Source organism: Serinus canaria, chromosome 3, assembly GCF_022539315.1.
Source record: "Serinus canaria isolate serCan28SL12 chromosome 3, serCan2020, whole genome shotgun sequence".
NCBI lineage: Eukaryota > Metazoa > Chordata > Aves > Passeriformes > Fringillidae > Serinus > Serinus canaria.
The window spans coordinates 39,472,745-39,497,965 of record NC_066316.1 but is presented as its reverse complement, the minus strand read 5'-3'; the positions used below and the strand labels follow the sequence as shown (position 1 = coordinate 39,497,965).

General features: G+C 33.7%; 1 protein-coding gene across 1 annotated transcript in view; it reads right to left on the bottom strand.

Annotated features, from left to right (window-relative positions):
* Positions 1-25,221, bottom strand: part of DNAH8 (dynein axonemal heavy chain 8) — a 114,564-nt gene that overhangs the window by 18,932 nt on the left and 70,411 nt on the right. Inside the window, exons 58-80 of the mRNA XM_050972390.1 lie at positions 24,970-25,133; positions 22,770-22,962; positions 22,239-22,361; positions 20,471-20,601; positions 19,992-20,145; positions 19,395-19,559; positions 18,594-18,820; positions 18,076-18,194; positions 15,327-15,430; positions 14,311-14,487; positions 13,283-13,450; positions 12,272-12,484; positions 10,861-10,998; positions 10,425-10,552; positions 9,548-9,719; positions 8,363-8,518; positions 6,922-7,077; positions 5,732-5,914; positions 5,164-5,269; positions 4,083-4,335; positions 3,794-3,984; positions 3,294-3,415; positions 1,215-1,333 (exon numbers count right to left, since the gene is read on the bottom strand). Coding sequence (XP_050828347.1) covers positions 1,215-1,333; positions 3,294-3,415; positions 3,794-3,984; positions 4,083-4,335; positions 5,164-5,269; positions 5,732-5,914; positions 6,922-7,077; positions 8,363-8,518; positions 9,548-9,719; positions 10,425-10,552; positions 10,861-10,998; positions 12,272-12,484; positions 13,283-13,450; positions 14,311-14,487; positions 15,327-15,430; positions 18,076-18,194; positions 18,594-18,820; positions 19,395-19,559; positions 19,992-20,145; positions 20,471-20,601; positions 22,239-22,361; positions 22,770-22,962; positions 24,970-25,133 — 3,662 coding nt within the window. The remainder of the gene's footprint in view (positions 1-1,214; positions 1,334-3,293; positions 3,416-3,793; positions 3,985-4,082; positions 4,336-5,163; positions 5,270-5,731; positions 5,915-6,921; positions 7,078-8,362; positions 8,519-9,547; positions 9,720-10,424; positions 10,553-10,860; positions 10,999-12,271; positions 12,485-13,282; positions 13,451-14,310; positions 14,488-15,326; positions 15,431-18,075; positions 18,195-18,593; positions 18,821-19,394; positions 19,560-19,991; positions 20,146-20,470; positions 20,602-22,238; positions 22,362-22,769; positions 22,963-24,969; positions 25,134-25,221) is intronic.

Below are 25,221 nucleotides of genomic sequence, written 5' to 3'. Positions count from 1 at the left end.
TTTTATTTGTATCAATTAGAGGAATTTTTAAAAATCATCATATATATGTTACATACACAGACATTTATATATATATGTTTCTAGGTTTGTCTTTACAGACATAACAACAGGCAGAGCTGATGGTCTTCCCTCTACTTATGATACTTTCCAGTTGCTTACAATTTTGCCTTAACTATTTGCTTTGGAGTTTTCTGTTCTAGGCACCTTCATTAGTTTGGGACATACTTAATTTTAAACAGAACTTTTGTATTTGAGAACAGAAAGAGGAAAGTGTTAAGATTTTTTTTGCCCTTTAGTAAAACTCTGCAGATGATTCATTTGGTCTGTTAGCCTTTCAGGGTACAACCTCAATTCTTTTGCACTGGATTGAATTTGTGTTGGTAATGAGTGTTTTTCCCATGAAAAAACAAACAGCTACTTTTGGATAAAATATATTACTTTGACAATCTTCAGGTTTTGAAGATTATTTAAATGCTACGGATTTGGATGTTCCCTCCCTCTTAGGGTGTAGAGCATTAAACAATATAGTATTTCCATCAGATTCCAGCCTTTTTTATGGACAGGTTGGATCTGCTCCAAAGACAAAACACAGCCTAGCAAATAATATTGTTGGAGTATTTCATTAGTATCTCTGATTTATTTATTACAGCACTTGGGAAGTTTAAAATGAATGGAATAGGATATGATCTCATGCATAAGAAAGCTGAATGCTTCTTTGGGGAAATCCATTTTATCCCAAGATCTTAGAAGTCTTATATGATGCAAAAAAATATAATTTACAGCGCACCTTTCAAATGGGATTTTGAATACTTATTTTGGATTTTCACCATGTCTCTTTTTTAAAATTTTATATTTTAATACTTGTTTAAAGATATTTAAAATAGTTAATTTTAAAAGAAATTTAATTTTAAAAAAATTGAAAGCTATCTGGAGTATTCTACTTTTTCATGGGCTTCTCAATGAAGGCTGCATTATGCAATCCAGTTTGCATTTCTCCTGATGTAAAAGCAAAGCTATTAAAAGTATTTTCTATAAATACCTTTAGACAGCAGAGGATAGCTCAGAAGTAGTTGAATAAAAACATTTCATGTGAGTGAACTGCTATTTAAGGTCACCCAGAGATAACTGAAATTACACTATTATGATAAGAGCATACTGATAGGTTGAGATGTGTTGCAGCTGTGTAATTTCCCAAAATTTCTGAAGATGCTCACCTGATGAGTAAAAGCTTGCGAAAGGTGTCAAGTGAATCACTGTATCCATTAGGGATAATTTCTTCCTCAGGGGCATCTTTATCAAACCAGTGTTTCCATGCCTTATCATGATGAGCTATCTAAATTTATTACATTAAAACACAAATAAATATATTTCAGTTGCAGTAAAATCCCCTTGCAAATGTAGCTTTTAATGAAAGGCCATTATTATATTAGGACATATTACAAATAACATTGCCTATAGCATTTAAGACATATGCCATGAGAATTGCTATTAAAATACTACAAATAATATTAATTCAACTGTTGCAATCAGTGTTAAGATGCAGAGCCTCAAGCCAGTCAGTTATCTATGCATTCCCCTCCCAAACATATGCATCTACTTTAAAAAAATCAGTAATTAGCAGGAGGATGCAATACTACAAGAGGAACACACTGTGATTGGTTAATTTATTCCTTTTGGTCACAAAATATGAAGAGGACCAGAAAAATCTGTCCTAGTACAGTTTATCCAGCCAGTGAATCACAAATTAAAAGTAGCAGATTCTAGTAAGCTTTTGGCTTGAGAAAGAATAAACCTGACCACAAATATGATCACAATATAAGGCACCTCTTAGAACCCCTGACCTAATAGGACAAGGAATACCAGTGGGCAGAACACAGTGAAAATGCAACTGAGCCTTCAATGCAGTGACTGAGGAGGGTCAGCTACTGCAATATTCTCAGACCACTGGAAAATGAACAAGGAATGCACTGATAAAGGTTTAAAACAAAAGACGTCTATGTTAAATTAGGCCTCTGGGGCTTATTTTTTTTTTTTTTTAGAGGAGAAAAACAATTTGAAACTAGCATGAGAAAAAGAAAAGCACAGGAGACCTCTTGAGAATGGGGCATTCCATTCTCAGTCCTTTCTTGGTCACTTTAAATAATTTTCTTTTTCATCTAAATAAATAATGATACAGTTGTATTTTATATGAATAATCAAATAGAACAGCACGTCTAATGGATAAAAATAAGTATTAAAAAGATGTTTTCACAGTATTTGAGGTTTTAATTGATATCCTAGTTGGCACCCTTCCATATTCCATTTCTATCTATGGCTAAAATAATTTTGATTGCCACTTTTTAACTTTGCAACCACCTGGAAAACGTAAGACAGTGCTAAAAAATTAATTTAAAAGGGAGAGCTTTTGTGGTAACATAGTCACCTAAGTATTTCAGAGCTTAAGATTTTGTTTGCACACATTCTAGAAAAGCCCTGGTGAAAGGACTTTTATTCTGGTGCCCGAACAACCCAGAGTGAACAACCTAACTAAAGCTTCTCCAGCTTTCTCCTAACTTAATATTATATTTTGATACCTCAAGAAACCAAAAACTGGAAGAATTGCACTGGTATGTATCCAACTCTTGCCTTGATACAGGGTTTAGAAACAGCCAGGACCTAATGCAGGTTAGCATTTAGCTAAAATTTCTGCTACCCTCCAGGGCCATCACAAAATGGACTTGGCCAGCCAATGCTGCAACAGCAAGGAGAACTTACTGTCCTGGCTATCAGCCTGATTAACAAGGAGCACTTAGATACAGGAAATGCTTAGGAAATGGTTTACCTGCACTAAAAAAAGAAAAATAAATTTACCAAATTGAACATGTCACAAGCTTATGTGCATGAAAGTTCATGCATGCCTACATAAAACACAACATTTGTAGCCAGCTCATCATATCTAACTGATACTCTTGGAATAGAAATGAGTACCTAAAACCAAGCAGCAAAAATACACCAGAATCAAGACAGACAACATCGTAACTTAAAACCTAACACTCAGATTAATTTTATGAGCCTTTTTGATACCTCTACCTTTTTATCCTATCTCTCTTTTATTGACTTCCCTTTTCCTTTGCTGCTGTTCCTTCTCTCCTTTTTCTACCTCAATTACTATAATACCAAATACCATAAAGAAGATAAATAAACACACCACCATTCATTCTTCCTTATTGTCTCTGTGATGTTATTTTTGTGGAAACGCAATTATGATGACAAAACTGGTTATTAACATTAAAAAGATAATTAGAATATATCACCTGGTTCAAAATTTCTTCAAATTGTGGAAGTTTGTTCAACTCCACTAGATTTAGCCATATCATGTCAAGAATCCAGCGGCTTGGTTTGGGTGGGCAAGCCTGTAGATCCAAAGCTGCACCCCCTGTGGATAAAAACACAGGATGAAATGTACTTTCTGATGAAATACATAATATTCCAGGGGTCAAGATATAATTGACATTTCTTTTTAATTTATATCTTTTGACCTAAGTAATTTTTTCCAGGATACTAACTGTACTCTTGTGTACTTAGCATTTATTTTACACCAAAGGATAACTTAGCATTGTTAATGGCCTTTTCACAGGTGTTGGAAGGCTATTATTGGATGTCCTCTAAGGCATCCCTTTGCCAAGCTGAACAAGCCCAGTTCCCACAGAAATGTTGATAGAAACCATGTAGACAAAGAAATAAGATTTTGAAATGGCATAAAAGTGAAAAAAGTTGAATTAGCTCTACGCATAAAACGATTATTAAAACTTACCTCTAATGAGAGTTTGGAACTCTCTGTTTTCCACATGTCCTCTCTCAATATCAATTTTTAAAGCCAGGAGGAGGGTAAAGAGGAATTTGTGGTTTTCATACAGGCCTCTAACAGAATATGAGTGAATTTCAAAAGTAAGATATTCAATAATATTTGAGATTCTTTTCTGAGCCACAGGCGACTTCTTAGACCTAAATCATGAAAACAAAGCACAATAAAACCACATGAATAAGAGCAAATACATTAGAAAGACAAACATCTGAATAGTAGGAAAAATCTGTGTTCCTACCTGGCTATAGATTGATCAAAAAGCTTCAAGAACTGAGCCAGTGAAGTTTGGTACATATTATTGACCATGCTCATTGCTGTGAGAAGGAAATAAAGAATGCTTCCACGTGTAGCAACAGGTCGATATTCCTCCTGAGCAGTGTTAATCTTCACTTCTGTTTCTGCTGCCACAGACAACTTGACAGCTATTTCAGCAGCTGTTTGCTTAGTTGTTTGCAGGACACCAATTAAAGATTCATCATCCACCAGTGAACCTGAAAAGTAAAATACTGGGTGTTTAGGATATTATTGTAACAATATTTTCACTTCATATGTATATATTAAAAAAAAGGCCAAATTACAGGAATTATCGATTTTAAAAAATGAAATTATTTACTGAATTACAGAAAACTTTTAAAATAGAGACCAGACAGGATATGTAATACTAAAAATTATTTTTACATCCAACATATTTGAGCAAATTCAATCAAAATATGTTAAATGTATTTATACCAACAGCTTTGCAACACATACTAGAGAAGTCACCTATCTTATCCACACAACCTACATAGTCAACAAATGATTTAAATTATTTTGAAGTCTATTCATTGTCACTCTAAAAGTAAAAAAAGCCTTATGGTCCCAAGGGAAATGGTCATCCAACAATATGCACGAATCTCCAGCAGTTACTCACAGATTTTCTGTTACAGATTCTTTTTCCACCAGAGATAGTAAGTGGTCATGTTCAGGCTCATAATGTACTGCAGAAGAGTTTCAAGACAATTTTAAGCCAGGCCATTCCAATTTATATTTTCAATGAATTAAAGATTTGCCCATGGTCAGATACCTTATCTCATCTGAGGGACAGAAAGCTCTCAAAAATATAGATGTATTTAAAAAAAACTTGTTTAGGTGTTAAGCTCAGGTGTCCTGAGTTGCATGTAGTGGCATGTTATAGCACCCAATCCCTCACAGTCCTCAGACTCCTGCCATTGTACATTCTCTTACTGTATCTTAGATGGATAAACCAAAATCTGTAAAGGAAAAGACCTAGTGTGGATCAGTTTTATCTGCCTAATCTAATTAACATTTTGATACATAACCTTTGGTTGCACTTAGTTTGTAAAGAAGATTGTCTTCCAGTTCCTTCATTTTCCTCTTATTAGAAGTTACATCTTCCATGAGTTTAATTCGTTCTGCCTCTAGTTCCTGTTATTGAAAAAAAAAAAGGAAAATGGCATGACGTTTTATGGGTTGCAACTATGAGGGATACTTAAAATTCAGTTTCTGATTTTTCAAGTGAATGAATTGTGATTGAAGATACAGGTGAAGAGTTGGACCTAGTCATGAAATGTGTGTTTTCCTTTTCTTGGTATCTAAAACATGTTTTAATAACAAATGTTTTTTTAAGCAGTGTTTATTCAGTATCTTGTGATGTATCTTATCAATGTCAAATCCAGGTAATTAATTGTTTGTGTGGTACTGACAGTCATATATATATTAAGAGCCTCCCAATACATTTTTGATATTTGGAAATGTCTGAATGTAATTTTAGAAAATAGCGAGTATCTTTTTTTTCCATTTGAACATTTCTTTTTTTCTACATACCAAAACCAATTAAACGGAAAAAAAATTAAATATCACTATGATTTATTTGTACTGTTAACTTACCTGTTTTTCAGTGAGTATTACTCTTCTCAGTAACTGATTCTCAAGTCCTTTCATTGTAACAGTAAAATCAATAATTGATGTTTTTGCATTAATTTCAGGTGTGAAAGAAGGATTAGGTAGCTTTGTAGTAATGAACAGTCTAAATGTATTCATAACATCTACTTCCTTATCACCAACTTTCACCTGTGGATTAAGTTAAAATAGTATTAAACAGAAGAAAATGAGCTTTATTAAACTCAGTAATGTTGAGCAGAAAAAAAATTACATAATTTGAAGTGCCAAAAAGAGGAAATTTATTTCACAATTTAAATTTGTCATGAAAATAAAAGTCAACGACCAAATGTATAAGTTACAGTATGTTACAAAAGTAGCATTTCCCTCCAGCTAAATATAGGGATCACTTCCACTGTGGATTTCGTTTAACAGCTTCAGAACCATTTGGTTTCTAAGCACACCTCAAAGGAAGAGATAGTAGAAACTGCTGACCTTTGTAGAAATCATCATTCTCTTTTGTCCAAGGTAAAAGGAATTATGTGATCCAACAATGGAACAGAAATTACTGGACATAAATTTTATCTTTATTAAGACTAAGCAGGTTTTGAAGAATATTTCTGAAGGAAGTAAAAATTCATTCAGAGTATTCAAAATAAATTTTTATAGAATTAAGATATTCTGAAACAGCAGTCTAACTTAAAAGCTGTATGAGCAGCTGTGTTAACAAGGAACAAGGAAATCGGATCACTGTATATTGTTGGATGAATCACAGAATTGCTGGTGTTGGAAGGGAGCTTAAAGATCATCTGCCATGGGACAGTGGGGGGCAAATGAGTCTCCAAGGTGGCTTTAAATACCTGGCTTATATAGGAGTAGGAACAAACCATTTTCTTAAGCATATTTGCACTACTTGAAAATCAGTAGAAAGAACATTAAGCATTCAATCAGATAAGCATAATTGGTTCCAGTTTGGAATCTTCAGTAATTACCCTGGTAGTTAAACTCATAGTTTAGAGTTGCCAACTTACTACACAGCTGAGGCTCTATCTGTTATATTTTATTAGTTCAGTTTCATTCTTTACGTGTCTCTATTGAATACAAAGTTTACCTGATTCAGCAGGTGTTTATAACAATGATAAAATAACATTTGTCACAAGGCTAGCTACTTATTCCATTTCTTTTGTTTGATTACTAACCTTAAAAGCAGATCCAGATTTTATGAAATTTTTTTCTAATACATTATCAAGGACTGGATCCAATTCTTCCTCTATATCTTCAATCAGGAGCGATCGTCCCAGTGAAAGACTGTCTTCCAGGTGCTGCCGAAAATACTTGTCATTCAGAGTTGTTACCTCAAAAAGTAAATTATAAATTGGTGTAAGGACAAAGCATTTCCGCACACTCTTACATGAAAACCACAGACCTAACCATGCAAATTCTTTTCTTTGTTTTTGTTAGCTGCATTTTAAAGCAGGTGCTAGAAATGTTGACTGTGCAGCAATTTATGCAGAAATACTTTTGTGTGTACAGTGAAAAGTACCATAAAAAGGTGACTTAAAAGGTTGGCTGTAACTGAATCATCAGGACTTCATTATGAGATTAATAATGTACTAAATCAAACAGCTTATGGCATATTAAAGATTTTATGTATGTATATAGAAACCAGAGACACCTAGCCTTTAATTTTCGTTTCTATGTCCTAGAAGACCTAGATTTTTCTAATTTTAGCTTTGAAGTGCTGACAAATTCCTTCTGTAACTCTGAACTCAGTCTAAAAAATGAAGCACTGCTACAATATTATGAATTCAGATTGAAATTTCATGAAATGGGATTCATACAATATGAAATTATTAAAAAGCATGGATAAAATAGTAAGCTATAGAATTAACTAATTCTAAACCCTCCAAAATTTATGGATATTCAGGACATATGAGTTTTCTCAGCATTCAGGCTAAGGGTTTTAAAATGCAGTTTCCTCTTGCCATGCCACATCATTTGGGAAAAAATAATTTGTGATGCAAATAGTGACTCATGAATATCTTTGCATTATATTTCATGAGCAGGCATTTCAGCATATTGACTTAACCTGTAAAAGAGCTATGAAGATTGCAGTAATGTTAGGATAGGCAAATTTTTCATGCCTTCAGCTGGATTTCCTCAACTTCCTTTTGCAGTGATACACTCATTATGAATACCCTCTCAGGTTCTTAATTATGGGCTGCAACACTCGAGGCACTTTGCCTACATTTTCAGAGCAGTAACTTATCCTGCCTTTATCTCTAATGTTACTAACATTCACCCAATTTGCTCTCATTTAATAATTTCATATTATACTCTTTTGCTTTTTAATTATCACCTCCTTGTCCTCTTTTGTGTTGGGACCATACCTACCCATCTTGAACAAAATACTTTTATTCTTTTTGCTAGAGTTCATACAAGTTGGATAGTCTTTTCCAAGTCCTTGAGAGGGATTTACAGCTGTTCTCAAGTTCCCTGCTGATGCATCTACATAATTGTCACTCTCCATACATGTTAAACTTTTCTCAGATCACACTGACTCAAATGTAACCTCCCTCTAAAGGAATAATGTTTGAAGGAGTATCATACAGCACACCCTTCCCTTAAGACACTGTTTACCTGTAATTCATTTTCCTGTTCTTTATTTATAACCCATGCTTTTCCTTGAGTTTGTGGGTCTACTAAAAGCGGGTATCTTGATGCCTTAGTGACAATAATACCGTTCTGAATTGAGAGGTGATCTCCAGGCAATCCTTGAAGATTCCACTCACTGATCTAAAGAAAATAAATTAAAAAAAAAAAAGAGAGAGAGATGAAGAAGAAAAGAGTAATTTGAAATAAATTATCACTAGAATTTTTCTTCAATTAAAATTTTTCTAAGAAGTAACAGGGACATCAAAGGGAATGCATATCTGAACCTGCCGAAGAATTATTAATGCAGGTATACAAAAATTTCCAGAATCTTATTTTTATGGATTTCTTAAACTATAGAGAATCACAAAAAGTATATTTTAAAGTGTAAGAATGTCAAAAGACAGCTTGACAGACAAATTAAGCACTGGGATCAATTAAGCAAAAACCAGTCTAAGAGAGCTTTTGGGAGTTAATGTTTACTGAAGGAAACTTGAAGATTCTGGCATTTCCCACTCTTTGCCCATTTCTAATACATTTACAATGAATAAAAGGATTTTATGTATTCTATTTTAATTACAACCAAACTCATTGTTTTAGAAATGTCCTGGTTTTGGCTGAAAGAAAGGTCAATTTTCTCTTAGCAGATGTTACAGTGATGTGTTTTTCTGCTTCAGTGTGAGAATAATGTTGGCACACTGATGTTTTGGCTGTTTCTCAGTAGTGCTTACCCCAAGTCAGGAATCTTTCAGTGTCCTGTGCTCTGCCATTGAGCAGGTGCACAAAAAGCTGGGAGGGAGCATGGCCAGGACAGCTGACCTGAACTGGCCAAAGGGATATTCCATACCATAGAATGCCATGTCCACTATATAAACTGGGGGAGTTACTCAGAAAAGGCTTGATCATGGTTTAGGGATTGACTGGGTATTGGTCAGCAGGGGGTGAAAAATTCTATTGTGCATCACTTGTTTCTCTTGGGTTTTGTTACTATTACTACACCAAGATTTAGTGGAAATTGCCAAGAGCATTTGGAAACCACAAAACTACACAGCACAGCAATATTTGGAATACTGGGAATTATAGTTCTTCTCTAAACGGGCATAATGCTGGCTAACAGTCATAGAATATGCTAACAGAAATTCAAATTAAACCTTCCAAGCACCAAGAACTTACTGTTGGTTGATCTACCAACATAGAAATCAGGTTCAAATCATCAGAAAAGGGGATTTTATGAGCTCTCAACTCTGTTTCCCATAAGTCTGTAAGCAAAAGGTTTCTGAAGTCTTGATTAAAAGGTCCACAGTATGAAAGAAAGCCTGTGCAGAGCAATATATCTCCCACAAGTCTAGAAAAGGAAGAAAAATCACCATTAAAAGGTGGTGCACAAATTAAATTTCTAATTACTTAGACAACCAGCTTTTGAAACATAAGATTAAAAAAAAAAAAAAAAAAAAAAGTTCTTTCCAGAGCATTTTTGAGGTAAAACTTAAGAGTATTTTATGAAAACACTGTCTCCACCCCTACAAAACACTAAAGCCCTAATGACAACTATTCCTTTTTTTCCAAATGAGTTAAGAAAATCGCTTATTTCTTAAAAATATCTGAAATACAGTATTTATTGAGGATACAAACCTAGTTCTATTGAAACTCTCACCAGAAATGCCCACTTTCCCCACAGCAAATTTATAATAACAAAAGTTTTCTACAGAAGCTGAGCTTTTCTGAAGGTTTCAGTTCCCCAGTGACATCAGAACAATGTGCAGTATTAGGGGGACTGCAGAAGCAGCTGAAACACAGGCACATAACAGCCCTAGTAATAAACTTTTTGGAAGCTAGTTCCAAAATCAGAGGTATTGTTCTTAACTGAAACACTAGTACTCAGCACCCATGTATTCTTACTTATGGAAGAAAATTCAAATTTCAGGGTAGTTCATTTGATTGCATTGCTGTATGAAGATTTCCAGGAAGAAAATGAAGTACCACAATTAAAGCTACTGAACTGTTTACCAACACTTCAGTTTTTACAAGCATTTTTTAATGGATTTGATACCTTTTAATTTGAGCTTTAAATTCTTTGCTTTGCTGAGTCCACCTAACTTTCTCTCCACTCAGTCCATCTATAAGTGCAGAGGCTGCTTGCATCTTTCTTTTGCATGTTTCTGCATCATTCTCTAAATCCTAAAATGAAAAAAATGTCCTACTTAATCATCAAATGCAAAATGGTGGAGTTATTTTATATACTTTTCATCCTCTTATATTTATTATAACTATTTTATTTATTTAAAACTCATCCTTGAGGACACTTAAGGGTGTCTAATATGTTCCTATTCACAGGAAGAAGATATAGGCTTAAATCTCTTACTTTTACACCTGAATCTCAGCCATACTATTCAAGGTGACAGGTAAATGTGTGTTTGCAGCAAATCCTAATTACATAACAATATTGTACAAGCATTTTTGGTAAGACTAAAATACTTTTATCTCACCATTTTTTCCTTCATTGCTGCATCAAACTTTGCCTGCACTTTATCCAGTTCAGCTTGCTTTTCATCTAATTCTGCCTGAGCTTTATCTTTTTCTGCATTAGCTATTTTCAGGCGACCTTCTTGTTTTGCCAGGTTAGCCTGCAAAGGACAAAAAAAAATTAAAAGTTCAATCATATATATGGTTTTAATATAATTCAATGAACTATTTAAGCCTACTTAGCTGGTAATCACAAGACAATAATACATCAAAATAACTTTTATATAAGCATAAAAAACATTTAAGCTGAAAACTATATCACATATATACTGAAGGTAAGTTTTTTTTGTGTTCAATAACAATACAGCACCTAAGGTTCTACTATATGTTGTCAATTTTATTCCTTTAAAAAAAAAATTACATTTCAAGAGGCTGGTTAAGGAAGTAAGGTTCCTGATCTGTACACATTGGTTGGACTAGAAGAACAATCACACAGTATTCTTGTCTAACTATATGTTTTGACTGTATGTAGTTTCCTCTTCTATTATGAATTTTGTAGCGACCAGCAATCACAACAGGAGATTGGTAGTTTATCAGCTAACAATATTGCCTTTGCCCACTAAAAATGGTCCTAAAAGAGTGACTCTTCCTATTGCTCCTAAAAATATATTTATGGTGAACATAGGAAATTACTTGATTTTTAAAAATAATTTATCTGTATTACTGTTGCTTCTGTCAATAACACTTCTACTAGTGACAAAAAGGTGAAAAAAATTTGGGATTGCCATGTGCTCATTGCTTTTACTATTTTTTTTTTATTTGCTACATTAAGGACAAAATACTTTGTTTAGAACAAAAAAATCACTGACTTTGAATTTTGTAAACTTGAAAATGAAGACCCACACACACTAAAGTAAAAACTAACTCTTAAAATTTTTTTCTTATTTTGCTCCCTACTATTGCACCATAGCTTCTTTATTAATGTGAACTCTGAACCTCTTTAGAAAGCCAATATTTAGGCAAGAAGTCAGTTCTCCACTGCTTTTAAGTTATCTTGAGAAATCAAAAAATCTAAAATAGCTGCAAACCTCTGTTTGCAGGACCCTCTGGAGAAGGAATTAAGATCCTGGTACAACATTTTAAAAACAATTATAAAGTATTTATAAAATAATAAAACAAAAAGACTGAAAACACCTTTCCCTATACACAGTAAACCAGATCACATAAATTTAATCTAATTTAGGCTAATTTTTATTCTGTGTTCTCTCTAGAATCAAGAAGAAAATAGTTTTGTTTCTGCTACTACCATCTTTAGCTGCTGAAGTCACAAGGTATTATGTCTGGATAAAGTTACGTATATTTATAAGATCCTATTAAGTTAAACTACATTCAATTACTTGGTAAGCAAACACAAAGCAAGAGAAGATGTATTACCTTAAGAGGCAAGACTTCTCTGTTAACACCATAAAACACCACCATGGCTTTTGTCCAAGAGAGGAGTCCTGCCACGTTGCCACACACCTTTTTACCATTTTCCAGTGTATAGTCTTCCATTTCAAAGTAAGGCTGGACTAATTCTACTGTCTCATCATTGATTGTATCCCTAGCAAAGTTCCTTAGGTTGTTCAAGAACGGGCCACTCATAAGCTTCAAAAAAACAACACATGAGTTATTCACATGTTTTACATTCACAGTCTTGTTCATAGGTGAGCTGTTAAAAAGCATTCCTAAAATTCTTCTGTAAACAGAGGTAGTTCATATTGCTAATATTATAAGTGTGCTATTCAGTTGCAACTCCTCCCACACACCTTATGTTATTTTGAAGTTTTAACCAATTACACTCCAGTAACTAGATTCAAAAGTTACTGATGTACTTTCCATCTCCTATATTCTTGTGTTGCACTTTAGAAGCATTTAAGAAGCATCATTTTATTTAAAAAATTTGACCCAAAGAAATAATCAGAAATATATTTGTAACTTAACTAAATGCAAAAAAAAAAATGCTTTGGCAGTAGTGATGTATTATCTAAATTCTGAAAACTGAAATAATTTGGTTTAATTTTTTCTAACAAACTTTCAGCCTGCTAAAGGCAATTCATGGAATAACTGCTTATCTCATTTTATTATATCAGAGGAAAATAAAAGCTTTTGATGACTTTTTTAACTGTAAAAGCCTAAATAAAATGGAAGAGCACTATTTGTTACTGTTACCATCAGGCCGTATACCAGGGTCAAAGAAACGCTAAAGCTTCTGCTGCAAAAGTCTCTAAGCACTTAGCCATTATTTCTACCAGTTAGTCATAGTGGATACAGTTTATCTTAAAACAATATGTTTGCCTTTCCACAAAATTCTGTCATGTTCTGGGTAAACAGCATCAAATGTTCTCTGATAAGCTAATTGCTATTTCTGAAGTTTAAGAAACACCGTTTGAAAACTCGACTTACTTTTAATGATTCTCCCCATGATGGCTTGCAGCAAGGCTTTTCTGGATCCATGGTAACTTGATCCAGTCTCTTTTGAAATAGTAGCAGACAGCAGTCCATGATCCTCATAATGAGGTGTGGGGGTTTTGCAAGTTTTCTAACAGTAGCGATATCCTCTGGTCTGATGGTCTGTTTGAAGAAAGGTGTAATAGAATCCTGCATCAATACCATCATTCTACTTTCCCATTCAGTATCTTGATTTTCACGTTCATTTGTAATACTTTTCTCTGAGGTGCATTTGTATTAAGTATATACAAAAAAAAGTGGGAAACCTGGCCTAATTAATAAGTTTAATAGTTTCGTGAAACTTTAGTAATTTTCTGACTATTTTTGGAAGTTTCATTTATCTCATTATCTAAATATCAGTGCAAGAGCAAACAATGCTCCTTTTTTTGCTTTTTCTACTCAATAACTTCTGTCACATAAATTCTTATAACTGGAATGGAAGGCCATCATGGATTTCTGATTTCAGAGGGTTTTTTTGATGTTCAGAGGAGAATAATGAAATTATGTGGCACAGTAATGTCTCCAGATTTCTGAACCCTGCTTCTGATTGCCCTGAATCCCCTTTGCTTCCTGTTTCTCTTAAAATCTAAAGCATTGTGGTTTTTGGTGAAGGAAGAGATAGATTTTCATTTGTCTTAAAAGACAGGTGTAACTACTTAAGTTTGAATTAAAAACATTCTGTTAGCACAAGTATTCCCTTGAATTCAGAATAACAGATATTCTAAAGACATCTGTAGCTTTTGGAAAGATCTCCACCTTCATAATGATCGAGTATTCAGATGGAAGGAAAGAAATACTATAAAATAGTCCCTATGTGCTTAAAGTAAAATATGTGTGCCTTAAGTATTCATGAGAGACATGGCCAGCAACAGCGAGGGGCTGGTGACAGCAGTTAATACCAAGAGACAGCTGTGTGTTGGTGGCTCTGGCCTCTCACAGGTGATGCAAATAGTACTGTACTAATAAAAATGAAATTTATTCACTTTCAGAGCTTCTTCTGCTTCTTCTAGTGCTGGTTTAGCTGCCTCCAGTTTTTTCTCTGCTTCCTGCTTTTCTATATCAATTGCATCCACAATCTTTTGTGCTTTATCTTTCACACCCTGGACTTCAAGTTTTATTTTAGTTGCAGCTTCAGCACTTTCTTTGACTTCTTCTAGTACCTGGAATTGGTAATAAACACATCAAATCTATAAATCAAAATGGTGGAACAAATGATTCCTAGACACATGATAAAATAGGTATGTAACAGCTATTAAGTATATAAATCTAACCCTAACTACAGCTAACTATATATGGTATCATATAACTATTGAATAAAAATTAAATGTGAGAAGTTAAATTTCATCCCTTTCTGTCACATATTTCTCTTCTTTGAGATTAAAGGCCTCAAAATATCCAGGCAGTCCCTTAGTCATCACCAGCCAAAAATTCACTCTCCAGTGCATATTAAATATGCACCATCAGGGCATTATGGGATCTTTCAGAAAGGAGAATGCCTGTACTGATCCATTCCCTAACATGCTTTCCAGAGAGTCGTTTTGGAAACCAGATTTCTACCAGACCACCACTCTCATGAACACACAGATACCTTGGTAATGTAAAAGACAAAATCTGAAACTGGACTGCAATGAACATTTTTCTAAGGAATTTTGAAGTAGAAAAGTTCCAATATCATGTTAACGTATTCACTGCTAGTAAGTGCACATAAATCCCAAATTTAATAATGTCAATTAGGACAAAAAAAAAAAGAAAGAAAAAAACTATGAAAAAAAAAAGAAATCTGATGCTTATCTGAGTGGGTAAGAAATGGGAGAAGGACAAGGAAAGCACTCAACCTTTTGCTGCAGTTTAAAAGCACCTTACTTTCAGAAGCAAATGCTAAATCAACACGCTATAGAGAAAAATCTCATTTTAGATGAGGAAAATTGTTGCAAATTACAAAAAAATTCTGCAATAGCATTTTACCCACTAGTATATTCTAGTGTTATTTAACACTCACTTTATCTGCCTTAGCAGATGTCACAGCCAGCTCCTTCTCCTTAACAGCCAAGTCCTTAGAGAGCTGAGCAACAGATTCGCTGGCTTCCATCAGCTTGGACAGACCTATTAGGTAAAAGATAAAATTCAGAAATACAGAAACCTTTTTTTTTTCCAAGTTAGATTACACAATCTAGGTTCAGATCTCTCATAGGTTGTACCTTGTGTTCTCATTCAATTTTATGTAAAGAAGAGAAAGTGGGTGTAAGAAGTCATACTATCATGATTGTATCTACTGTTTACTTCTCATAGATACAAGTAATTTTGTAAGGCACAAAATTATGATAAATAAGATTAATCCTTCAAAAGAAAACAACAACAAAAACAACAAAAAAGCAACTATGTCAAGCATATGTTGCGTCATAAAGTCATGAGACAATCAGAATTTCTGAATGATGCTTCATTGTGTCGTTATATGAAGAAACTATGACTGACTTCTAATAGAGTTCCTTCTAGAAAAAATTGGGAAGAAGTGGAGTCAAAAGTGGACCTAAAGATCACAGCAAAATTATGGTCTCCAGCTCTTGCATATTGAGTTTACCCTCTCTTATCCCTGGTGACAGAGAAGGTAAAAAAGCACCTATGTACTGAGGGCCAGTCCCATCCTAGCTTTTCTGTGTGCTATTGAAACCACTCAGGCCACCCATAGAGGCCACTCAGCCTTTCAAAGAACCATCAGAATCACAGAACGTGCTGAGTTGGAAGGAATCTATCAGGATGATCTAGTGCAACTCCTGGCCCTGCACAGGACACCCCAAGAATCCCACCACGTTCCTGAGAGCATCCAGAAAGACATGTGCTTGCTCCCTATATAGTTATATATTCAGTCTTTCCCATGCACTCCTGGGTCCTTTTTTTCTCCTCTCTCTTGCTCATGAATTTAAGCACAGATATTTTAGCCATTCCTGAGTTCCTAATTGCATGCTGAAGCATCACTGAATCTTTAAATCCTACAAGTTTCCTGGAAGTAAATCCCTTTATTGCCTTCTCTCCCTAAGGATTTGTCAGCACACCCTTACAGCTACACATTGGATGTGTGATATTTCTCTGTGATGGCTCTCAATTTTCTGCTCCCACATTTCAAATGGAAAAGAGTTCTCTCCCAGCATAGCCCTTGTTCTGACACAGCTGCCTCTTGATTAGGTTGCTGCCATTCTACAGAGCCACAGAATCATCTAGGTTGGAAGAAACCCTCAATATCATCTAGTTACCAATCCAGCACCTTCAAGCCAGAAGCCACAAAGGGAAATGACACCCTTTGCTGCTTTACTTTTCCCTGCTACAAGCCTAGAGTGTGGAGAAGGAATGATGGAAAGAAAACAGGAATATGCAGATCAAAGAGAATTGAAGAATTCAATTATAAATGAGAAACCTTTATAGCTTATTGAGGTCCCCTGCATACTTCCAGCTAGAAATATTACAGCAGTACCAACTGTGCAAGTGAAATTAATTAGAATATTTTCTAACTGGCTTTCGTTAGATATGGTTTTCTGTGCATCAAAGATATGAAGATGCTGCAGTAGAACATATCCATTAACATGGTCACTGGTACACAATCATTTTTTTCAGCAGAACATGTAAGGAACTTGCAATAACACGTCAGAGGCTATGAAAATCTACCAATAAAGTATGAAATTTTATTGATAGTGCTTAAGCTGCTTATGTTACTACTTCTGAATTATTTTGGAAATAAAAAAAATGTAGAAAGAATACCAAAAAAAAACCTATAACAACCCCAGTCTTCTGAATCGTCAAGGTTCTCAGAATTTATCCTCATCTCAAAGTAGACTGAGGTTAAATTCAGATTTCAAGAACTGGCAAGAGATCCATAGAGCGAAACTTACACAATTTGAAAATACTGAGGATAACTTACTCCTCTACACTCTAATTCAGTAAAGAATTTATGAATGAAATAGCTAAGGGTTTTTATTCTAGATTTTTCTTCATGTAAAGGGTACCAGTTAATCATTGGTAAAGTGCCACATTCTTTACTTTTGTATGAAAAATTTTATCGTGTAGGATTCTTTATTCCATTGAATTGGTATGCAATATCTTTTCTGATAAAGGCCAGGTTTCCTAAGGTGCTCAGTTGACTTTATAGATTTACAGAAGCACGCCTAGATGCAAACTGGAGAAAACTGATAACACTGGAAAACTGGTGTTCTGAAACCATTAAATACTAATGCCAATAATTTGCCATGTCAAACAGATATCCAAAATCTGTCTGAAGAATATTTCAACCATACTTTTCTGTATTTCAGAACCACAGCTATAAAATGACCCCAAGTAACAACTACTTATTCTACAGCAGAAATACAAAATAAATCACATGTGAAGCACACAGATTGCATGGTGAGAATTTCTATAGACAAATTCAGAAACAACTTAATAACTGTTTACAATTAACTCTCTCTTCACCAATAAATCAGATGCCACCTCTGTCCATTTTCAGGCTCTACTTTCTATTAAAAATTCTGATATGCAAATATTAAAGTTTAATACAATGCTGAGCTGAGTGGTTAGGCTGGTAGCTACTTTGAGGTATTTTTACAAGAGAATCATTATGAGGTTGTGATTGGGGGAATGGCTGGTAAAGGTCCTCATATACTACCACTTCCAGACTGTGATTCCCTATAAATGATCACTGAAAAAGAAGTCTAATGTTAAAAACATAGATCATTTGAGACCACACATGGAATGTATTTGCTTACCAGTTTGCATACGTTCGGCCTGCTCATTAATACTATTTAACTTCTCAGTGTAAACCTCTTTGTAGCCATTGATGAAAGAGAGATAAGATTTAGGTGTTACATAAGCCCGTCTTCGATACCTAAACAAAAATGCATTGGCAACATCAACCTCAGATATATTTCTGATATATACAGCTATTTGATCACTTCCACAAAAAGAGAAAATTATATAACTCAAGTGTTTATTCATTCAAAATCAGATTTCTTCATGATGCAAACCCTTATACTTTTAGTTACCTTTTTTTTATCCACATAGACAACATTAAACACTGCTGAATAGTGGGAACGAAGATGAAGAATTTGCAATGTAATAGAAATTCTTTTTCATGGCCTGAGGATATAATGGTATAGCAGATTCATTTTTAAGGGTATTTTATTACCCTTAAAATACCTTTATAGATACATAGAACATGAGTTCAAAAAACACTGTCAGTAGCAACATTTTTGAGATTAATTATTGCATTAGTAGAAAATATTACCTTTGGAAATAATTCTCACAGCTTTCTGATACTATATCATGGAAGAGACCCATGGTTTGTACTACTTCTGTTTTAACTGCTGGAGCACAGACCATATTAAAATCTGCAAGAAAATAGTGGGACACAGCTACAAGAGCTTCCCTGGGCCATCGACTGAACCAATCCATGGTGCATCCGGATATCAGACCAGGAAATTTCAAAGAACGTGCACGGAACTTCTCACCAACCTGAAGAGAGAATCACTGTTTGTTAGCAATATGATTCTTAAGCAAAGGTCAATGAAAGTGTTTAATTAGTAAAAAAAACTAAATAGTCTATTTTCTTCTTGATAATTTTCTGCTTAGAACACCCTGAAACTCTTTTTCTTCTCAAATAGAGTTTTGCAAAATTTCTAACATTCAACGCTCATGAAATTTGAAGAAAGAAGTTCATTACAAAAATATTTTGGATTAATATTTTGAAGCTTCAAATAATGTATTTTAATTACCAATAAAATATTGCTTTCTAATTAAAAGCCATAATTTCACAAAAATACATTCCCAGATGTGTACTAGGAAAGAACATATGAGAAGAAAAAAATACTTTAACTTCTAAGGAATTGTTTAGTTTTTAAGTATTTTGCTGTTAAGTTCTCACAGCTTACTAGTACTTTTATCATCTCAGCAATTACAACTAGACTTCAGTAATCTTTTTGTGCATCTTGAATTTCCTTAAAAACATAAAACTTGAATAATTATCTTATACCACATAGGCAAGTTTGCTAATGGAAGAAAAGAAAACAGATATATAGAAAAAACTTACTGGAGAAAAGCAGAGGACAACATGCAAGTTCTTCTTTGCTCGACTTAAGAAGTACTCATAAAGATTGTCAAAGGTAGGAGGATGGCGAGGCAGCTCTTTTTTCATCACGGGTACTAATGATTGGGTGATTTCATCCAATTCATCCCGAGCAAATAAATTAGAAATCTTTTTACAAAGTAAGAAATTGGTAATTAATTGCATGGATGTCATTATTATAGAATTTATAAATATTTGCCTGTTTACTTCTGTATCTCTCTCTCTCTGCATATACACAGTTTAGACTAAAAACCACAGGTTTAGACTTATGAAACTCCATTGAAATCTAAGAAGTCCAAGTCCAGAAGAGTATGGAATTTGAACTGGCAACCAAATCATTTAATAAAAGGCTACTGAAATACTAACCACAGCCCTTTTATATTCTCCTGGCTTACACTGAAATAAAGAAATTACATATCCAGAGCACTCCTTACTTAAAAAGTTGAAATATTTTAATCATTATTACTCTACAATGTATTACCAAGACAAATAAAGTAGTGAGAACAAATTCTCCAGTACCCTGCCTCTAGAGCCCATTGTCTGTCAGGCTGAGACCCTTACCTCTCCTGAAGACAGCAGATTATTTACATATTCCAAAAATGATTCCTCTTTTATCTCATTATCAGTGAAAATGAAGGTGATACCTTGTCCTTCCTGTCCAGCTGTCCTATATAATTCTTTTAAATCTTCTGCCAGATTTGTTACATTATAGGATCTAAGAGAGATAAGGAACATTACCTGTTAATTCAAAGCAACGCTGAATACCGCTCTTTTTGGATTATAGTATTTTATAAATGACACTGCAAACATTGTAAACACAGATATTATGGTGCAGGAATAACTAACACACAGTTTACCTTTTTCAAGTCAACATAAATCCAATGTTGTATAAAAACCAGCTAAGAGTGTATTGTTTCCAATATTTTTCCAATGATGACAAAATCAAAAGGAAAAAAAAAGAAGAAAAAAATATAGAAAAATCTGTATCCAAGACAAAGCAATACCATAAACCTGATTTATATATTTCTTGCATTTCTTACCTGGTTAAAGTGATCTGAAATATTTTATAGCCAGCAATGAAGGAGGCTAACTTTGAAAGACTTTGTTTCCCGGATCCACCAACTCCAACAAGTAAAGCATTTCCATAGGCTGTCCGAATAATTCGGGAAACCTATAGAGGAAATAATAAAGAAAAACATCAGTAATAAAGTTGAACATTAGTTAGTAAAATTAAAAAATCTATTATGCTTTATGCTTAATTTGCTATAATACAATGTAAAAATTAATAAAGATATACTTGCAGAAAAAATTTCCTCAAAAGAACGCTTGTAAATTCTTTAGGAATTTTGTATGGCTAATGAAGAAGCTGCATATAAGAATATGGGATTGTTATAATCATAAATACATGAAAGGGGACATTTTGAGCTCCAGCTTATTTTGAAGATATCATCCTGAATGTGTTTAAAAATATCAATAAAAAGCTTTAGCTACAAGAACAAACATACTACTTTCCAAATTTTAGTAGTCTGAAAGACTTAACAAGAATAAACTATGCTTTAATGTTATCTTCTAGTCTATCAACTTTCAACATTTTTTTTGTGATAGTTTTCTTACCAAGTCTCCAGACACAAAAGTTGAATTCCAGATTTTCTATTCTATTGCTTTTTGACACATATTCTTTGGGTTTATGATATATTAGTGCACTATTAGGATTCTACATTATATTTTGGTTCACATGTAAATTATGCACAAAATTCAAAAGATTGGCATCTACATCAAGTCTTCCAAATATACTTATTTTTATCTTTTAAAAAAATTTAACTTACTACACACTTCCTTATGAGGCTTTCCAGATAAATATACTGAAGTCTAAATATGAAATTATGTAGGTGACTAGATTTATTGTCACCTTAGCTAGAAAGGAGTCCTGCTGTCACTGATTGCATATCGAGGATATTCTAGCTAAAACTTGCCAATAAAAAATGGAATGTCAGAGGCTTTCAAGGTCTTCTGAAATGCACCTAGCATCATGTGAACCATATTTTAAAAGAAATTTATTTATTCCTCTTTAAATGCAAAGCAATCAAACATTTACTTCATTTGAGGTGAACTAGAGGCAAACAAAACCCCTTCTTCTGTTTTTGTTTCACTGCAACTTCTGTGTGTCTTTCAGCAATCCAGTCAAAGCTATTCCTGAGATAACACTTCTTAAAGCTGAGACACTCATCTCATACTTTGCCTTTATTTAACCCCATGAATCAGATTTTGATTTCAGATGAATTCTTTTCTTATACATTGCTTTCTGACTAGGAGAACAAATGACTGTTAGTTGAGACCTACACACTACCCTAATCTCTGCCCTACACACTGATTCTGTTGCAGCCCAACTTTATATTTCCTTTTATCCAGTCTCTCATCCAGTCAGATTCTAACTGAGATTGGTGTTGTGCCTGTTATCAGGCACAGATACATTTGAAGTGTTCTCTGAATTCTAAATGGTTAAAAATAATTTTATATAGACAATACAAATGTCTTTATTTATTGTCCTACATCTCCTATTGAGGAAAATTTTCATCTGTCTGAATACATAGAAGTTTAAACAGATATTTAAGAAAGGAATTTATTATAAAACATGCAAACAGGTAAAATGACTGTAGCTCTTTCCTAGTTCTCAAGAATGACCATGCAAAGATGGCAAAGGTTTGGGGGTAAGAATAGCTTTTCACAATGTGCCCTCTAAGAATAGCTTGTTCAAATAAAGAACACTGTTACAACAGTTAAACAAATAAAAAAGTAGCAATACCAAACCTTAATAAGATGTGTCATGGCATCCTTGAAAAACACCAAATCAAGAAAGGACCCTCTAATATTTTCATTGTATTGTGACTGATATGCCCGCAATTTGTTACAAAGAAATTCATAGCTTGGAATCTGAAAAAAAAAAAAAATAAAAGAAGAAGAAAAAAATCAGAATTTTAAACTCCCTTGATACTTTTACACAAACTTCAGTTTTATGTTTTGGCCATGTGTAATGATACTATCTTGCTAATTCACCATAATTATTCTAGTTGTGTTTACACAGAAATTTTTTGCTAATTGTGGAAGAAAAAAAAGAAGCAACGAGAACAGAAAAAGGTATATCACATTTATATGTCATTATTAAATCTAACATCACTAAAATGATTTGTTGCATGCTAACTAGAAAATCTGGATATATTTTCACAAAAATTTTCATAGCTATTTAACAAAACACTGTATAGTATGAGTTCAGCAATATAACACACTTAAAAATTAAAGGAAAAGTTTGGTGCCTAGTATTTGATGTGTAAAATGAAATACCTCCTCATAAATTTTTGGCGCTAGAAGCTCAACGTCTTCTGGTTCTTCACCAGTTGGTTCGGGTTCATCCCGTAAAAAATCTACAAAATACGGTTCAGTTTGGAGAACTTCACTTAAATCTGCCTCCACATATTCCTCAATTGTTCTATCAATAGCTTGCTCAAACCAGACTGTGTCTTCGGGTGTATTAAACCTGAAAGCCATAAAGTAGTGCAAATTAAAACAAATATTTCTAGTTATATAGAAAGAAAACAGGTATCTAAATACTAAGAAAAAGACCTAAAACAGCAACGAAAACAAAAATCCCAAAACTTGTAAAATTTTAAAGAAAAAGATGTATTAGACAATATATACTACACAGTAGTCACAAACACAGATTAGGCAACATTCACAAAAATCAAGTGCTTCCACACTATAAAGCATAATAGTCAGTGACATGAAATATATAAAAAAATAATTTGACTTTCTGAGTTCGACCAATAATGAGGCAACAATAGACTGTGTAATTTTTCAGACAAAAAAGGATGAAAAAGGGTGAATGCTTTCCCAAATAACCATGGCTAAGTGAATCTTTCATCTTTGAACCTGCAGTAGAACAGCATAATTTCTGGTATCGCGACACTGCTTATGGAACTGCAATTAGACGACAAGGAATACTGAAAGCAAGGTAGTATATGCCACTACATCCTGACTCCATTCTCAACACGTCTTACAAAAACCCCATAATTAGCAGAGGAATACACACTGGGGTTGAGGGGACTAATTAAAGTCTGGAAACATATACTAGTGACTACATTTCATTGTGTAAAATCTGCTTCCCTTAACAGATTCAATCTGATTTTAATACAAATCAGACCTTTGTCTACTCTGCTGATGATTACCAGTGAAGCAATGAAGAATGCTACTTAGGAGTAACTGGCAAATGCAAGAGACAAGAACCACCTCATCCACAGAAAAAGATAATTCCAACTGAATGTCAAAGTACATAAAAAAAATAGTTTCCATATATTTACTTCTTTTTCTTTTCAGTGATACAACTGAGAGGAGAGTAGAACAAATGTGAAGAAGCCCAGAGCTGTTGAGTTTTCAAATGAGACAAACTAAATTGAAGAACTGTTGTAGAGACAGCCTAGACATGCATTACATCACTATTGCTAGAGGTCTTTTGTAATGACATTATAATATTAATCACCAGGAAATTTAAAAGCAGCATGGAAACAGGGAATGCATGACTACGCTCTCTCTCTCCCTCCTTCTAATATATCTGTACAAATACACATCTCCCATGCATTTTTAAATTTACCACAACAAATTAAAAACATGTAAAAACATATCAATAAATACCAGTGATATTGCTCCCTAATTTAAAGCAGAAAATAACACAATGTATGATTCTGTATGATACTTTTGCCTTAGTAGGGCGGATCCTAGATTTAAATAAGATTAAATATTTTCCCCGTCTCATTTCAACAGCACTCTGTTTCACATAAAAATGATAGACATAAATTTCATCAAATATGTACATTTGCATAATATTTGATAGTTCAGAGAGTGAGAAATATTAGAGAGTTAGAAATATCTGCGCTGCTAATATTTTGCAGTGGATGGACTTCTCTGATCACGGAGAAATAATTGTAACTACTCACAGTAGTAGAGGGTATATGTCAGGCTTTTAGCAGCAGCTTTAGTGCTACATCTAGAATTTCACAAGAAATTGAAGCACAATGAACAGAAAAATAATATTGCTCTCCAAGACATACAGGTCATAGTTAAATCTGTTTTATTAATATTTTGAAAGAGATTTATTGGAAATGGGCCAATTTTTAGTCATAAGCATGCAATCCTGTTTTTTTTCTGTAAGGAGAGTAAAGCAATTTTAAATTATCCAATGTGTAAAAATTCGGACACCATGGAGTTCTCTTTTCTACAATGGAATCAGCTGAGTGCAGCCAAAAAGTAGGTTAAAATATATAATATCTAGATATTTTTATGTTTTCCACTCAGATACTGGGTTAATCTATCAGTTTATACCATGATATTTGTTGGAATAATACACCAATGCAAACTGTATGTAAAATAAGATAAAATTTTTCATATTGGCCTAATTGGATTTATAATATTTAGAAGTTTTACAGATGTATGAGCATAAATGAAGTAAATGGCTAAACCTCCTAAATATAAAATGCCATAATTATTATACCTGTCAGCAATTACCCTGGTACATTCATGTTTAAAAAGTCTTAGGATACTAGTGCTGTTTGTGCATTCTTCTGCCTTTATAGTTAACATTCCTTGCCAAATTCTAGAAAGGTCTCGAAGGTTGAAGATATAGTGGAATTTAGATGGTGTAGGTAACATCTTTGCCTAAAGAAAAAGATTGTTAATATTCAATCAGTTAACACCTAGAAAGAATCAATAATAAAAAAATTTATAACTTGATCATTAATAACAC